The sequence below is a fragment of the Stegostoma tigrinum genome, chromosome 21, assembly GCF_030684315.1.
Source record: "Stegostoma tigrinum isolate sSteTig4 chromosome 21, sSteTig4.hap1, whole genome shotgun sequence".
NCBI classification, from domain to species: domain Eukaryota; kingdom Metazoa; phylum Chordata; class Chondrichthyes; order Orectolobiformes; family Stegostomatidae; genus Stegostoma; species Stegostoma tigrinum.
The window spans coordinates 42,259,446-42,277,249 of record NC_081374.1 but is presented as its reverse complement, the minus strand read 5'-3'; the positions used below and the strand labels follow the sequence as shown (position 1 = coordinate 42,277,249).

At 44.5% G+C, this 17,804-nt stretch overlaps 1 protein-coding gene across 5 annotated transcripts in view; it reads right to left on the bottom strand.

The window, feature by feature from the left end:
* Positions 1-6,223: 6,223 nt before the first annotated feature.
* Positions 6,224-17,804, bottom strand: part of mical1 (microtubule associated monooxygenase, calponin and LIM domain containing 1) — a 91,799-nt gene continuing 80,218 nt past the window's right edge. For all 5 annotated transcript variants that reach the window (XM_048553484.2, XM_048553483.2, XM_048553482.2 and 2 more), the window contains 4 exons: positions 17,344-17,437; positions 10,516-10,603; positions 8,472-8,545; positions 6,224-6,821 (listed from right to left, as the gene is read on the bottom strand). In XM_048553484.2, the coding sequence (XP_048409441.1) occupies positions 6,625-6,821; positions 8,472-8,545; positions 10,516-10,603; positions 17,344-17,437 (453 nt within the window). In that variant the 3' untranslated portion in view covers positions 6,224-6,624. The remainder of the gene's footprint in view (positions 6,822-8,471; positions 8,546-10,515; positions 10,604-17,343; positions 17,438-17,804) is intronic.

Below are 17,804 nucleotides of genomic sequence, written 5' to 3'. Positions count from 1 at the left end.
CCCTTACTACTCTCTGAGTAAAGAAACCACCTCTGACATCTGTCCTATATATCTTTCACCCCTCAATTTAAAGCTATGCCCCCTCGTGCTCGTCGTCACCATCCTAGGAAAAAGGCCCTCCCTATCCACCCTATCTAACCCTCTGATTATTTTATATGTTTCAATTAAGTCACCTCTCAACTTCTCTCTAATGAAAACAGCCTCAAGTTCCTCAGCCTTTCCTCGTAAGACCTTCCCTCCATACCAGGCAACATCCTGGTAAACCTCCTCTGCACCCATGTAACTTCAAGGAAGCTACTTTTAATAACATTACAGAGGTTTATAAAGTCATGAGGGGCACAGATCATGTGAATAAGAAAGGTCTTTTCCCTGGGGAAAAGATGGAATTATTCCAAGGTGAGAGGGGAAAGATTTAAAAGGGACCTGAGTGGCCGCTTTTTCACACAGGATGGTTTGTATTTGGAATGAACTGCCAAAAGAAGTGGTAGATGCAGGTACAGTCACAATATTTTAAAAGACCTTTGGACAGGTACATGATTAGGGTTTAAAGGGGTATGGGCCAAATGTAGGCAAATAGGACTGGTTTAGGTTGGCCGGCTCGCCGAGCTGGTTTGCTGTTCCGCAGATATTTCGTTACCGTGCTTGGTAACATTCTCCGTGCAGCCTCCGAGGAAGTGTCAGTGTGTTTTCCCGCCGGGTTTTTAAACTCTGGGGTCCGTTGCAATGGATTGCCTCACTTCCGGGTTTCCTCCATAATGGAATGTATATGGGGTCGAGTTCAACATGTTTAATAGCCTGCTTCACAGGCTGCCCTACTTCCAGGAATTCTCATACTTGTCTCTGCCTAGCCTGTCCCAGGATCTTGCTGTTGTCCCTGTCAAAGTCGTGGTTCTCCTTGTCCATGTGGATTGAGATGAATGCCAACTAGCTACAAAAAGACAGAACCAATACTCTCCCAGTCGAAGTCGTGGTTCTCCTTGTCCACTTGGACTGAGATAAGTGAGTTTTGGTTCTGTCGAATGATATGTTTCCATGCTGTATGACCCTAGAATCTTTCCTTGCCCTTGCATATTGCTTTTCCTGATTTATCCTCACTCTACCTTCTGGAAATATATCAACTCCTTTGTAGCTTAGTGTAATATAAACTATTCATTATATGAAAACCAAAAGAACTGTGGATCCTGTAAATCAGGAACAAAAAGAAAGTTGTTGGAAAAGCTCAGCAGGTCTGGCAGCATCTGTGGAGGAGAAAACAGAGTTAACGTTTCGGGTCTGGTGACTCTTCCTCAGAACTCCGTTCCGCTCTGAGGAAGGGTCACCGGACCCGAAACGTTAACTCTGTTTTCTCCTCCACAGATGCTGCCAGACCTGCTGAGCTTTTCCAGCAACTTTCTTTTTATTCATTTATATGAGACTTGCGTCACAACCGTATGAAAGATGTTACCTCATGTGGTCTGTGAATTTGTTTGTGTAGAGTGTGGATAACTTCAAGTTATTCAGTTTAAAATAACTAGCTGCAAATCTTTTAAACAAGATAAAGATTTTTTAACTAGAAAACGCCGCTGTCAGTTACTTGAGTAACTTTATTACTTTGAGTTACGAGGATTAGATGAAAAGGAAGGATAAGATATCTTTAACAATAAAATTCAGTTCAACATTCCTTTAGGATGTCATGGCAGACCAGAGGCTTACAGATGAGGTGCTGGTTGTCTGCGGTGAAGGTTTGAGTTTGATGAGGATATCTGAAAGCAAATTGTCTTTGTAGGTGGGCTCAGTAGGTGCAGCAGCTTCAGGGAGTGAGTGATGGACCTTTTTTACCGGTATTTCTGGCATGAAAACTGTTTGGATTCCTTTTAAGCAGCAAATATCAGTTTTCTGGATACCGCCTTTCCATGCTGCTGTCTGAAAGAAAGCCAACTCTCTCATACTGTATGCATACGAGTCATACAGCACAGAAACAGACCCTTCAGTCCAGCCAGTCCGTGCTGACCACAATCCCAAACTAAATTAGTTCAACCTGCCATATCCCTACAAACATTTGGTTGCGTACCCATTTGTAACTGTACCTGCATCCACCACTTCCTCCTTTATATTTAAAAAAAAATTGCTCCCATGCCTTTTTTAAAATCTTTCTCCTCTCACCTTAAAAAAAAAGCCCCCGAGTCTCAGCAAGCGACACTTGCTGTTCACCTTAGCTATACCCCTCATGATTTTATAAACCTCTTAAAAGGTCTAGCAAAATAGCTTTATAATCTATGGCCAGCATTCTGTCGAAGCTGTGAGGCTGCACAGTTGCTCTGAGGGTCAGCATATGCTGATCAGTATGCCGGTGTTGGTTTCAGCATTGACGCCTAGTTCTGAAAATTGCTGATCTTGCAGGTCAGTGCAGAAGAGATAAATGATTGTAGGGCAGGTCGGCGATTAAAATTACTCTGCAACATGCCTCTCTGTGCACTCAGCTCATCTGTCTTATCCTTAGGCACCTTGCTTGAAAATATATTCCATTTAACCTTGCTAACCTCACTTTCTTTCTTATTTAGCTGATGTTCGCCCTGCTTTCCAGTTTTGCTTCCAGTTTTTTAACTTCTCATTCCTTCTTACCCGTCTAAACTACTTCTCAGGATTACACCCTAAATGACAACAAGCCTGGCTTAACTCACGTGGCAGGTCTTTGTGAGCTGTTTCATGGGTCTGTGGGTGATCTCCCTGCTGAAGGTGGTATGCGAATTGTCACCTCACATTGTCCAGCATGCCTTTGTTCCAAATGGATGAGAAATGTTGAATAAGATATACAACCTATCTGCCAGTATTTGATCCAGATCCCGAACCAGAGAATGTGTTCCATCTAAAATGTTTGTGTTTAAGATACCACTCCACCCTTATCATGAAGTCTGCCGTTTTGGTTCTGAGTTAATAATGGAAATAAATAAAACCTACTTTAAAAATACATGAAGTCAACACATTATTCCATAGCAACCCTGTCTACACGCTGGCATTATGAAAAGATTCTTACAGGGCATTTAGATCTCTTTAGAGTTCTTTTCCAATTCCAGCAAAGACTTGTGTACAAAGCTGAAACAGATAGGACATGAGTAAGACTGCTTTTAATTTCCTCTGCTATTTCCGGCACCCATTCTGGACAAAATTTGTTCGGGATATTTTAGTGCAATCACTGGGAGGTTGCTAGTGCTTTCTAGTTTGATTTGAAAGCTGCTGTGAAGTGCTTGTTAATGGATCACATAATTAAAGGAGGACAACATTCCAGGCTGATTTCACATTGGGTTAATTAGACCAACTAATAAGTTCCAAAGGGCTATGTAAATTAACTAATTGGTTAAAAACTCCTCTTCCATCTTTACTGCAGCTATGGTAATTTTATTTGTGTTCTCCTGCACGTGAACAAATTCTAAATGAATTGCGTGTAGGAGACAAAAACCAGAAAGTTTTTTGAAATTTTGGAGCAAGTGGATAATGTCTATCCAACACACTCGCGCTCTATTGCCCCCCCCCCCCCTCCCGGACTCCCACTCTCACCCACTCCGCCACCTCTCTGCCCTACTCCCTCTCCCTCACCCCACTCTGCCTACCTCCTTCTTCCCATACTACCCCAGTTGCCCCCCTCACCCCTGCTCTCCCCCTCCATCCACTCCTCCCTGCCTCCTTCTCCACCCCCACCTCGCCCACGCTGTCCCCCTACTTACTCCCCCCATCATCCTCTCCGCCTCCCATCTCTCTCCCTCATGTCAACGCGCCAACCTCTCGCCTCCCCACCCACTCCGACACTCCCTTGTCTCCCTCTTCCCCCCTTCTCGCTCCCCATCCTCCCCTACCCCTTGTCTCCATCTTCCCCCCACCACTCTCTCCTCACCCCGCTGTTCACCCCCCCCACTCAATTTTCCCACACGCCGCTATTCACACGCCAGACTCTCCCCCCCACCACTCTCACCACCCTCACTCCCCCCCAACTCCCTCACTCACTCCCCCCCGCTCACTCACTCACTCTTACCCCCCCACACCCCTTCTCACTTCCCCTCCCACCCTAAACTGTACTCCCCCTCTCTCTTTGCACACGTCCCTCCCCCTCTCTCTGCAGATCCTCCTCCCCCCTTCTCTGCACACCTAATCACCTGCCCCACCGTTTATCCCCTCCATCTCTCCCTCTTCCCCCCCCCGTCTCCCCTCCCCACGTCTCTTCCTGCCCCCCATGCCCTGTCACCTAACCCCTTCTCCCCACTGCACCCCCCCCCCACCTTGTGCCCTCTGCCCGCACCCTGCTCTTCCTTTCTCTCTCTCTTGATGTTGTAAGCACTACCAAAGTCAAATAGCTTCTCACGGAGAGCTAATAGTTTAATCACCAGATTGGGGACCTGGGTTTGAATCCCACCATGAGGTACCATTGATTTTCTTTTCAATTCAGTAAAAATCTGAAATTACAAGTTTAACTGTTGTTTGTAATAGAAATCATGTCGTTCATTAATGCCCTTCGTGAGGGGCAGAAGGGCCCCCTGCATGCTGTAAAACGATAATTCAATCCAGTGGCTAATGCAGGCTGTTACAGCTCTCCACAGCGAGGTCGGAATTTGTCACGGAATGTGAGCTGATTTTGTTTTCCCCACTGCCATGTGGGATTAGGTAATATTTAATTTCATCTAAAGACACAGGTATGTGAATAGATAAGTGTATAAATCTAAACACACACGTTTCCATTCATGTGTGTACATCTGAACTGATGTGACTTTTATTTACGAATTTACTGATGTCATAAAACTTCAGTTGGTAGAAGAAGCTTTAATTTTTTTTTAATCGATTTTTGACCTTGGGCTGACCTGATACACTGTAACCGCATGCGGTACTTTCCCTGTGTAATCACTGCCGTAGGTACAGTTACACAGCAGTGCCATTATTGCAAGCCACATGGAGACCAGTAAGTTTTAAAAACTAATGGCTAAAATGCACCTTTGATTAAACACTATTGACCTTTTTGTAGGCAATGTCTAATTAAAACAACAGAAAGTGATATACCCCGTCTATAATTTTTAAAGTACTGCCCTCTCCATAGAATTATTGTCCATGGTTGCTTTTAGATTCTGGTGGGTGTATCGTTACCCAAGTACCTGTGAGTGGCCATCTTTCAGGCCTTATCCTCAGTTTTCAGCGTTCCTTAAATCCATCAGCATCAATCACGATTGTTGCAATCCTTCTTCCCCTCAGTGACATAAGAACAAATCTCCCTCTCAATTCCACCCGCCCAACGAGGCCTGCAGGAAAACAAAGTGCGGAGCTGGATGAACACAGCAGGCCAAGTAGCATCTCAGGAGCACAAAAGCTGATGTTTCGGGCCTAGACCCTGCTGTGTTCATCCAGCTTCACACTTTGTTATCTTGGATTCTCCAGCATCTGCAGTTCCCATTATCACTGAGGCCTGCAGGAATCTCTCCTAATTCCCAAGCCCCCTCCCCACCGAGGCCTGCAGAAGCCAGTATGGAAACTGTCTCCCTCCTGCAACTGGTTCTGGTTGTCCACACCAAGCTGCTGCCATCTGAGAGAATTTATTGTGGACATTGCAAAGGAAGAATACTGTGGTCCCTGTGGACTTGGCATCTAGTGGATCAGATCTGGTGGAACCTGTAGCTGTTAACGTGGAGTTCGTTCGCACTGTGCACTCCTATTATCTGCAGAACTGTGCAAGTAACAATCAGCACCTTAGTGAGGGAGACGCAACTCTTCACTTACCCTGAAGATCGAAGCTGACACGACAGGTTACTATCTTTGCCTTCGTCTTAAAACATTCTTCAAACCAGAGACTGCAATGTCTTTTTTTTAATTCACCAGTTCTGATGCACACCTCTCCATGATCAATCATTCAGTATTCTCAATGCAGTTTATATACAGAATCCAACTTTTTTTTTAAAAACATTAGCACTTGATTAAATGAAATATACATCATGAAGGAAGCTGGCAATGGTTTTAAGTAGGAGCGAATTACTCAGATGAGACTTCAGAGCAGACGAGGGGAAGGGGCTGTCTCCTGCTAGTGGCAGGGCACATGGTACACCCTTGTGTTAGTACCTTCCTGGAGGGTGGGCTGTGCCCATGTGCTTGCACCAGCTCCAATACAACACAGACTCCTCCTCCACCGACAAGTTCATGCAAGTCAGAGACAGCATCTCAAACCCGCGGAGAAAATCCAGAATAGAATTGAAAGCACTTCGAGCACGTGTGATGGGAAAACAAAATCAGCTTGAAATTTATTTAGAGCAAAGTTTAAAAACATTGTTACAGCAACAACAAAGAAACAAATTTACAGGATCTATCTTCTTAAGTCTGGGTGCTGACGATCTGTCAAAATAAATGGTGCGGCTGATGGGACGAGGGGCCCAAGGAGCCAAGTCAAACCCTGAGAGGAGCTCAGTCGCTGGATATTCCAAGATGCCGGAAATAGTGACCTTAAGTAAAAGGCTGGATTAAACTTAAAAAGGCATTCTCAGAAAAACTGCATCATTTTCCATAATAAATATTAAAGTGGAGGTAGTCTCCATGAATAGTCAAAGCTAAAGCCCTTGAAAAGTGCTATGGAGGACAGTGCCTCCAGCCAGAACATTGTCAGAGTACTATGCCCCACCTTTATACCCAGGTGATGGAGGCAACAGGAGTGAGGTCTCTGGCTGCAGCCCCAGGCACCAGAACCGCATGTTGTTCTTGTTCCCGGAGTCTCTGCTCCTCCAGGAAGGTGACCAGCTTGTCTCTCATCTTGACTACCTCAATCATCTCCTTAAAAATCCTCTCCTCCTCCAGGTGGTCCTTATTCATCTTCAGCGACTCTATAAGAAATGCAGGCGGCACACAAGCAAGACTTAAAACATTAACGTTTTGTAAGGTGAGATTTTGTATTCGCCAGCACCTCAGAATTTGGAACTTTCTCTCCCGCCCACCCATCAACCCCTGATACAAATGCACATGTCACCAACTGGAATCATTCTGAAGTTGAGTACCCAAACACTGGTGGGGAAATTTTGCAACATGGCAGAGTTGAAGACACTGGGAGAGGTGCTGCTTACAGAGATGATTAGATTGAGGTTATTTGTATTTGGATTCAATCACAGAGAGATGCTTGATCACTGACTTGGGGGGTAACAGTTGCTACTGAACCTGAGAAAGCAGCAGTTAATTTGTGTGTTATTCCTTCCCCATTTGATGCTCCTCAACAACCAGCATTTTTGATTGACCAGCACAGACAATACAATTTTCACTGTAAAATGGCCACTTATTGAGGAGAGTTCTCTCTCACTGCCCCAACTTGTCACCACCTGACAATACATGATGTAAGCTGGCTTTATGTGCACTCTCATTTGTTGCCAGTCTCTTTCAGATGCCCACATGGCTTAAAGTGTAGGTTGCCCACACCAGCTGGCATCACTAGAGGCCAATAGGAAATACCAAAATTAGGGTGTCCTCTGATTGTTGGTCTGGGATGACTTTGCTCATAATTCCTTATCTTGGTGGAACGGAGGTCAGAAATTCATTGAGTAAAAGACCCATCCAGAGGTCCATTACTGCAATGACAATATTTTAGCAGATAGCTGCATTTTCCTCTAGACTGGGATGAAAAGGACACCAGGTAGTCATCAATTTCAGAAAGGGAGGTGTTTTTGCAGATATTTTCAAGTCAGTTTAGAGGTGTTATGACATGCTAGAGCAGGTGGGGTTTGAACTCAAACCTCCTGGCTCAGAGGTAGGGACAGCACCACAAAATCCTTCAAATGCAGTTGTAATCTCAGAAGTGACTGCAGTTTCTCTCATTACAGGCTGCCAGGCCATGTTTCAACTCATTCTCTTATTTCAGCATCAGTGCGGCAAAGGTTCACAAGCAGGAGATCCATCAGATGTTCTGTGGTAGGACATGGGTTTGTCCTTCTGAGTCCGCAGCGAATTCTCCAATGAAAATCAGCCTCCACCCCCATCCTGCTCTTACATTCTGGACAGGTGGCTGCAGAAGGCCATGGGGCAATTATCAAGCAGACTCTGACTCGGGGAAAGGCTGGTGCAAGGACAGTAACCCAGAGAGAACTCAAGATGTCATAGCTCCAAGCCTTGAACAAATCCTGATATTTTTATGGGATGTGGGTATTGCTGGCCTTCGTGCCTCCATTCACTTTGCAGTGATCCTCACGACAAATATCCTGTGAACGTTGAGTGAAGGCAGGTTCAGGCACTCAGGATTGAAGCTTGCTAAGTGGGTTAACAGGCTGAGAGAGACGACAGGAAATTGGACAACTGCTTTCAAAAGGTTTTCTTAACACCACTAACTGGTAGTAACTGTTCTCTGTATCGGGGGGACATTCCTAACGCTCCAGTGCTATTGCACCACTCACAAACTAGTAGAAAACACTAAGTACACAACAGGGAAAGGAGCAGGAATGTGGGGAAAATGCAGGAAAATAAGGAGAGATGTTTATAGGAGTGTCACCTACCATCCATGTCCATGTACCTCCTTAGATCCTGTTCCAGCCTACTCTTCTGGTCCTCCAGTTCCAGCTCACGCCCCCTGAGTAATTCAACACAAAAACGATCAGGACTTTTTCAGATCAAATAGAGCCTCAGCTCCAGTAAGACACCAAGTTTAAGGAACATATATCGCTCTCATGTTCAAAATCTTCCTAATTAAATTACTTTGGTCATTATCTCCTTTGAATGTTCTTTGCTTTCTCCTCCTCACGAACAGCAACCTGCAGGGATTGTGTTTCACTGAGACACGGCCACAAGCATTATAAGACTTTCTAACAAAGAACATCGAAATTAGAGCTGGACAGGCCAACTGACACCTCAAATTTGCCTTTGCCCATCGACAAGATCTGCCCAAGGCCTCAACTCTTGATATTTAACCACTTCCAGTGACCAAGCTTCCACAACTCTCTTTGTGGGAGAGAATTCAAGACTTTGACCATCCCAGTTTTAAAACAGTTCTGTGGTTATGTCCCTGAGTTTAACATTCCCCTACTAGTAAAAACATCTAAACATCTCCCCTGTTAATTCTCCCTCAGAATCATGAATGTTTCAGTAGGATCATCCCTCAGTCTTCTAAACCCTAGTCAGTATAGCCCTTAACTGTTTAGCTGTTCTTGATAAGCCAACCCCTTCATCCCAGGAATCAGCCTGTGAACCTCTTTTGAACTGACACCAACACCGGTAAACCCTGGGGACTAAAATTGTGCACAGCACTCCCAAGGTACACCTCACCAACATGCTAAACAGTTGTAACAAGACTTGCCTAGTTTGAAACTCCAATCCTGAGCAATAAAGGCCAAAATTCTATTTACCGCCTTCATTACTTGCTGGACCTGCATGCTAACTTATTGTGTTTCATGGACAAGAACATCCAGAACCCTCTATGCTGTTTGTTTTTGGAGTCTCTCTCAACTTAAATAGCGGCCCATCGCTTGATTTTGACTGCCACTGCCTTATACATTCCTACACTAAACTCCACCTGCTAAGATTTTGCCCTCTCACTCAGCCTAACTATATTCCCTCACAGATTGCTAAAACAAGGTGCTCTCCCAGATTATTATACTCTACCTCTCCTTCAAATCATTAATCTAGATAGTAAATAATCAAGATCCTAGGACTGATCCTTGTAACACTCCAACAGTTGTATCTTTCCAAAATCAGAAAAGGACTTACTAATGCTGACTGCCTGTCTTCTGTATTTAACCACATCACTTGGCATACCTAAGTTTTTTATCTGGATTTATTTTTCGACTGCAGGTTCACCCTTCTTATCAAGTCCTTCATGACTGGAATAAGATTTTGCTGAGTATTATGGAATATCTCTGTTCATTTATTGACCTTCCCTTCAGTCTGTTTTCCCAACCTCCTTTACACAACTCTTCCTTCATGTAGTCTCCTTTATTTGAGGACAGCGTTGGAGGCCTGAGTTGCCGTCAAACAGAGACAGAAATTCTACTATGTTGTCATTATTCCCCACTACAGGATCCTTAACTATGTGACCTTTGACTTGTGCTGCCTCATTACACATGACTGGACCTAAACCGGCCTATTCCTATGCTACCACATACTGCTGTTACAAGCAATCTCTGATAGTGTCCTTCCATGTCACCATTGCCCATCTATTTTATTCAGTCAATATGCAGATTGATATCACACATCGCAATTATAGTGTCCTCGTTACACTTTTCCATTTATTCACTGATTTATACCTTTCCCTACAGTGAGACAGCTCTCAGGGTGCTGCAGATGGCACTCATTCATGATTTCTTTCCTTTACCATTTCTTCCACCCAAACTGATTCCACATCACAATCATCTGCATCTCTAACACCACCTATCACCATGACACCATCCTTTATTTATAAAGCCACCCCACCTATTCTTCCGGAATGTCAAGTACCCCATTCTGGGTCACCCTTCAGCACCACAATGTACTCAGGATGGATCAGGTTTGCTGGGTTGTCGTGGAGAGCAGAGCAACAAATATGAACAGGATTTAAAGTGTTCTTACTGGATCATTAACTCGGACTCTTCACTCAGGAGTTGGTTCTTGTCTTGTACCAGTGCGATCCAGGATTGCATCAGATCGTGCTGTTCACCTGTGGCAGAACAATGTTTAGGAACTGAATAAACTTTTTTGGTGGATCTCAACTTTAGCAAGGGAACAGAAATGAATCTGACCGCCTCTGAATCCACATCTGTTTCCATACCTTTATCTAATAATTTACTCTGATGCCCTCTGGCTGAACAATTCCCACCCAGCATCTGTTGTTCAAAATTCCCTCAAACCTCTTAACATATCCCAAGTGAAGGTGGTGAATGTACAGTGTCGGTGGGGGGCGGGGGGGGGGGGGGGGGGGGAGGGAGTTGAATCTCACAGCGTCCTTTTGTACAGAGCTGTTGACCTTGGGTTGGGTGTACGTGTAAAGCGTGAGCAGGTTTATGCAGGTTCACCCTGCAACCTGCCCAGTTTGTGTGTGACCCTGCCTCCACTCCTTTACTATCTCACACAGCAGGAAAAAATAATCAAAACTGAGAGAACTGTGGATGCTGTAAATCAGGAACAAAAACGGAAGTTGCTTGGGAGAACTCAGCAGGTCTGGCAGCACCTGCGAAGAAAATAGATCAGTTAACGTTTCAGGTCCGGTGACCCTTCCTCAGAACTCTGACAAGCCATCTCTGATGCACTCTAGATAGTCACCTTCCATGCCACCATTTTATCCAGTCTATATGTGCATTAAAATCACATGGTGATTACAGAGTCCTGCTTACACCACCTTCCATGTGATAGTCACCTTCCATGAGAGAATAATCACCTCATACACAAAGAGGGAGCCACTGCACATCAGGTCACCACTCCTTCCACTTTATCTTGGAGTCACCAGAAATTAAAAGTTCAACTCCCAGACTCTGGAGCGGACAGTGCAGAGGGAGACAAATTTTTAGTGCCATTTTTAAAGATCATGTTTCTCTTTCATTTCTGCCAAGCTCTTCTGTTCATTGGTTATCAGGAAAAATATTGGTGATGCACAAAAATGATTGATTGACCAGATGGGGTGCAAGGTCATGTAGCTCCTAGAAAGGTGAGAGCTGATATCTCTCTGAGCAAACACACTACTGTCGCAGAAGGCTGTCAAAGTCACGGTTTTCACCAATTCTTTCCCCTCTCCACCTTGGCCTGAGGATGCCACTGGAGTGAACACATGCAGGATGTTTAGATTCACACAGTATGTCTATTAGTGTTAATGCTGTGACCTTTTATCAAATAGAAGTTTGCTGTCTGTGGGACATTAGTGCCCTCAGCTGGATGGAAAGCTGTACTGCAACAGACGCAATGCCTCTCATTTCCACTCCTCACACCATTTAAAGGACCAAAGCCACCAAAGGACCCCAGTCTCTCATTTTCACCTTCAGGTTATGGGTGTGACTGCCATTTACCGTGCATCTGTGAATAACAAGGTGTGGAGCTGGATAAACACAGCAGGCCAAGCAGCATCAGAGGAGCAGGAAAGCTGACGTTACGGGCCTAGACCCTTCTTCTTCCTGCTCCTCTGATGCTGCTTGGCCTGCTGTGTTCATCCAGCTCCACACCTTGTTACCTCAGATTCTCCAGCATCTGCAGTTCCTACTATCTCTACTGTGCATCATTGTATTTGGTATTTAAATGCAGGTGTGCAGTAAGCAAATGGGCTGCAAACCTGCAGCATTTCCTTTAAGATGGTGACATGGCTGGCCATGTAACAGTCTCAAAGGGGACACATCATGTAACAGATAGGTAAATGTGCAGCTAAGTGATATCTGAGGGGATAGCAGTGGTGAGCCACTTTCATGAACCATTGTTGTCCATAGGTTTTTTTTTAACCCGTGATGCCGTTAGGGAGAGTGTGTCTCGGTTTGGATGCAGCAGCAATGACAACTTTGTCCAAAGTCAGGATGTAACGTGACATGTAGGTAAGCTGCCCTTGTCCTTCTAGATGCTGGATGTGGCAGGTTTAGCCTTTCACTAATGGGCTCCCTGTTCCAGCCATAAGAGCTCAGAAGGATGAGAGGGAATCTGATTGAAGCGTGCAAAATTCTAACAGAACTGAACAGACCCGATGCAGCAGAGTCTACAATATAATCTCAGGATACAGGGTAGACCATTTAGTACTGAGATGAGGAAACATTTCTTCGCTGAAAGGATAATGAGCTTATAGAATTCTCCATCACAAAAGGCTATGGAGACCAAATCACTGAGTATATTCAATAAAGAGATCAAGACATTTCTGGGTTTTAAGGCACCTGAAGGTATAGAAAAAAAAGCAAAGTGGAATTGAGACACAGGCTCAGCCAGGATTGTACTGAACAGCACAATAAGCTCAAAAGGGCTGAATGGCCTCCTCCTGCTCCTAGTTTCTATGTTACTATAAGGGAGGGAAGGCTTGGAGGAGTGAAACTTTAGAGGGAGGTTTAACACATCTTAACCATCGTTTTCAGAGAGTGCACAGCTTGGGAGAATGAAACATCAAGTGGAGAAATAAGCTATTTAAACGTGAAGGAAAATGTATTTTCTATTAGTTGGGTCACCCTAAGATGTGATCCTGAACTCAGGCTCCTGTTAAATCACACAAACACATTCCAACCAGGACGATCAGATATTCCACATAATGTGTTTAATGGCTGCCACACCTGAAGTGAAAGACATTTGGAGCAGAAGTGAAGGTCACATGACTACAGCAAGCCAGCTAATGCACTATTCAGGGGTTATTTACAAATACTGGAGATTCCTAAAAATAGCTGTTGACTAGTTGGAGTGACAGTAATATTTGTATTTCTCCAAACAGCTGTCCTGATTCTATAATAAATATCAATTTGAAAGCACAACCATTTGCAACTGCATGTTATCCAATATCCATGATCAACAACAAAATATACCATTCATTAACAAACTGTATTAATTCCAGTCAGTCCACTTCTACCAGCCTCTGCATATGATCTGCAACATAATCTATTAAACTGGGCAGGTCTGGTAATGGTACACATTGTCACTGACTTTTCACCGGGAACTTGGCCATTCCTGTGATGGTTATTCTGTCTCTGTTTGCCTGCCAAGTGTTGCTACTGATCCATTGCCCTCATTGAGGAACAATGGATCAAAGGGACTGATGGTTGTACTGCATTCTGTGCAGTTGGTGATATATCTTCCTCATCTGCTTTCTACAGTGAAGGAGCAGCTGTCCTAGTTGTATTTATGTGTCAAATAGCTATAATATTTAGTCCATGTTTGCTGAGTAGGGACAAGATGATAACTGCAGTACACAGGTGCCAAGCTGGCTGTTGTTGGGGCATTAATCTGACTGACTCTCTAATGCTCAAGTCTGATAATACTGCCAGCTCATAACCAAAGTGAAATTGGCTTATTTTGGTTAGTTGAAATGGTCATTGCGCAGGTGTGGCCAGTACAGCACTCAGACCAAGTGCAGTTCCTTAACAGTTAAACGGCTGCGTGTCAGCATCTTTTTCTTACCTAACTCCTTAGGGACCTTGAGTCCAAGGTGCCATCTCTGGGCTGTCACTTCATCTGTCTGCCCAATACTTTCTTATATACTAGGTGTGTCCTAAAAATCTTCCAGCCCATCTATTCATCATTACTTCCTTACAACATTTGCAAACTTGCATCAAATTGCTTGATTTAAGCAAGACGCTTGTCTTTCAGATTCTGTGTCTCTGGGTGAAGTCTTCCTGTTCAAGGTGGGTTGTTGCTTCTCATCGACTCAGAAAGATTTTCGCACTCTGACTCAGCATTCTCGACTTTTCTCACAGAGCATGCTGCTCCTCACAGCTTGCCAGCAATGTACATCCGTTTCTCTTCTTAATATGTCATGTGTGATAATATCTCTGCAAACAAAGGATGTTACTTTGCAGATGCTTTTTGAGTGAAACCATTCGAGGGACATGCTTTGAAGTGGCCTGTGGTGAGACTCTACTGTCACTTATGTCTCCCAAATAAGTATGACTGATATGCTCACAAACAATGACCGTAACCAGGTATGCCTCCTTAGGTGGTGCATGGCATTTATGTTAATGTCATAGATAAAAATGCAACAGTTTACGTTTTGCTCCAATTCTGTCTCACTGGAATCGCACTGTAGAGTGATGTCCGACTGGCATCCTGGTGTTGTCATTACTTGTTACTTGATTCTAGTGAATCTCCTTCTATTCCTCAATACTTCTGTGGAGGTTCTCACCCTGATGATGAATGATGCAAAAAATTAGTTCTTGAAACAAATGAATTGTTCCACTGCGTTCCCATCTGTTGCTTGCTGCGTCTCTGCTCCAGCTCCCATCTTGTCAGGACCCGGGCAAAACCATTTTGCTGTCAGCACATGAGTATTCAACTTCAACATCTTCAATTACATCATCTCCTCGTTCAGTTTCAGCCTTCAATTTGGCGAGCGCTCTCTAGCTGTTGCACACAACAGTGACAGTGGCTTGTGCTGCTTTCTTCCATTGTGTCTCCACATCCATAAATGAGTAGATAGTTATCTGGATCTGTATTCATCCCATTAAACTGGGCTCTAAGCTTCATTTGTTCCCTTGGGAATGAGTATTGTTCCACCATCTAACCCAAACCGTACCTTTGCATGCATTTGCAAAACTTGTAATGCTGCACAATTAGCATTGCTGACGATCTAATCATTGAGGCCCTACAGTGTGGAAGCGGGCCATTCAGCCCATCGAATCCACACCAACTGTCTGAACGGCATCCCACCTTAATCCACCCCATCCCTGGTAACTCTGCATTCCCTTTTGCTAATCCACTGAGCCTGCACATCCCTGGAAACCGTGGGCAATTTAGCATGGCCAATCCACCTACCCTGCACATCTTTGGACTGCAGGAGGAAACTGGAGCACCCAGAGGAAACCCATGCAGACTCGGGGAAATGTGCAAACTCCACACAACCTGAGGGTGCAATCGAACCCTGGAGTTGTGAGGCAGCGGTGCTAATCACTGAGTCACCGTGACGCTATACATTCACTTGATAACTGCCTTCTGCAGCCAACATGGGATGGCGCGGTAGTTCAGTGGTTAGCAATGCTGCCCCACAGTGTCAGGGACTGGGTTCAATTTCAGTCTCAGGCAACTGTCTCTGTGGAGTTTGTACATTCTCCCTGTGTCTGCGTGGGTTCCTCCCAAGTCCGAAGATGTATAAGTTAGGTGGACTGGCCATATAGCGCAGGGATGTGCCGGCTATCTGGATTAGCCACGGAAAGTGTGGGGTCACAGGGTTAGGATAGGAGCTGAGACGCCCTTCAGAGGTTCATTGTGGACTTGATGGGCTGAATGGCCTGCTTCCACACTGTGGGAATTCCATAATCATTCTGACAGTCACGGCCTATTGATTGCCTTCAGGCCTGAGGGTGCCTACCTGTTGTATGCAAAAGGGGTGCTTCAGTTGAATCATTGGCGGACATCTTTCCAGCTGCTATTTTTATTGGCTTGCTTTGCCTCTTTGTAGCTAAAACACTGACGCGTGAAGCCATCATCTTCTTGCAGTTAGAACACTGCTTCCCCTATACTGGACATGCTTTTATTCCTTCGGTGTGGTGTCCTCTTGCCTTCAGTTGGCCCTCTGAGAACATCATTTTCTCTTCTTCCCGGTGTGTTATTCCTATTCGGCTTAGAATGGCCTGCGATATAACGCAAAGCCTTGTTTGTATTTCCAATAATAGGCTCAGGCCGGTGAGCAACAAACTCAGCATTTCTACATGTGTCATCAGCCTCCTGACTCAGCAGATGTTCTTTCACGGTCGGATCTCTTAAACTTAGGACAATCCTATCTCTGATGAGATCATCTTTCTGTTATCCAGACTCTGAGGATTCTGTTAGAAGTGTCAGTGCCGTCACTACCTGATCAACAGTTTGCCCTCTCCTTGAGTTGTGCCATTGAATACAAGTACTTTCATAAGTAGCATTAATATAAGGTTCAACGTATATCTTCAAAACCTTAGATAACTGGAACTGCAGATGCTAAGATGCTGCTTGGCCTGTGTACATCCAGCTCCACACTTTGTTATCTCTTCAACATCTTTCCTGTCCGGCTTCCCTATTTTTTAGCGAAATCTAGACTGCAATACAGCTCGAAGCACTCTTTCCCCTGTACCGACAAAAGGGTTCCTATTCTTAATTGTGCAGTCTTATTAAGAAACTTGAAGCTATTTTAGAGTTTTGCTACTGGTGGTAAACATGCCATTTCCATCTCATTGGCTGCTTTCAGGTTCACAGCATCTGGGAGTGGAAACTGTTCTGACTTACCCCGCACTCAGAAAGTTTTAGTTCTTCCTTGCATTTTTGTTTACAGTAACTGGCCACCTTCCAGCTCTGAAAATCCACTCAACCACAGCCACACACTTCCGTCTTCATGTTTCAAATGATGTACTTAACAGGTACCACAAACTAAAGTGAAAGCAAGTTCTAGCAGACAGAGATAACGGAGAGCCAGGTAGTATACTATGTACAAATGCATTTCTCCAAACAGGAAGGGCTCGAAATAAACAGATTGCTTTTGCAAAACAGATGCTTCACTTTTCTCTTCGAGACAATCATCTTTGTGTTTTTTTGGCAAATGAGTTCAAATCAACTGAGTGCTTTCAGGAAATTTGATGGACCTATTCCTCTCTTTAAGATGGGGCATATAGTTTCCACAGAAAGGCATGATTGGAAAAGAGACAAATTTCAGTGGGGTTGTTAAATCGTGAATGACCTTCAGAACACCAGGAGAAATTCTTATCATATTCTTTTCCCAAACAGTTTTTTTTTAAATAAAGAGAACCTACTTGACTGAATTGTGGCTTTTACCTTTATTATTACGCATTTCCTGTTCAAGGCGAATTCCCCTCTGCTCCAAATCATGGAATGTCTGTTCAATCTCTTCCAACCGCCTTTGAATCATCTGTGGTAAACAGAGAAATCACTGGGAAAATGCAGGCTTGACAACAAGAAAACACAGGCTTGGCACCAGGAAAACACAGGCTGACACTGGGAAAAGACAGGATCGGCAGCAGGAAAACATAGGCTTGAAGCTGGGGAATTGCAGGCTGGAGACCAGGAAAAGTGAGGCCTAACTTGGTGTGAGGTCATGTGCTCTCTGGCCTGGGTGTCTGGCCATCTCAGACCCACCCTCATTCTGTCTCCATGTATAGGGCTAGCAGGGAAGTCACAGCAAACCATGCAGGCCAAATGTGTAATCCAAATGGTAGGCTGTGAGGAGAATCTTAAAGGGGGGGGTGAGGATTGGGGTCAGGGATTTATGAAGGGAA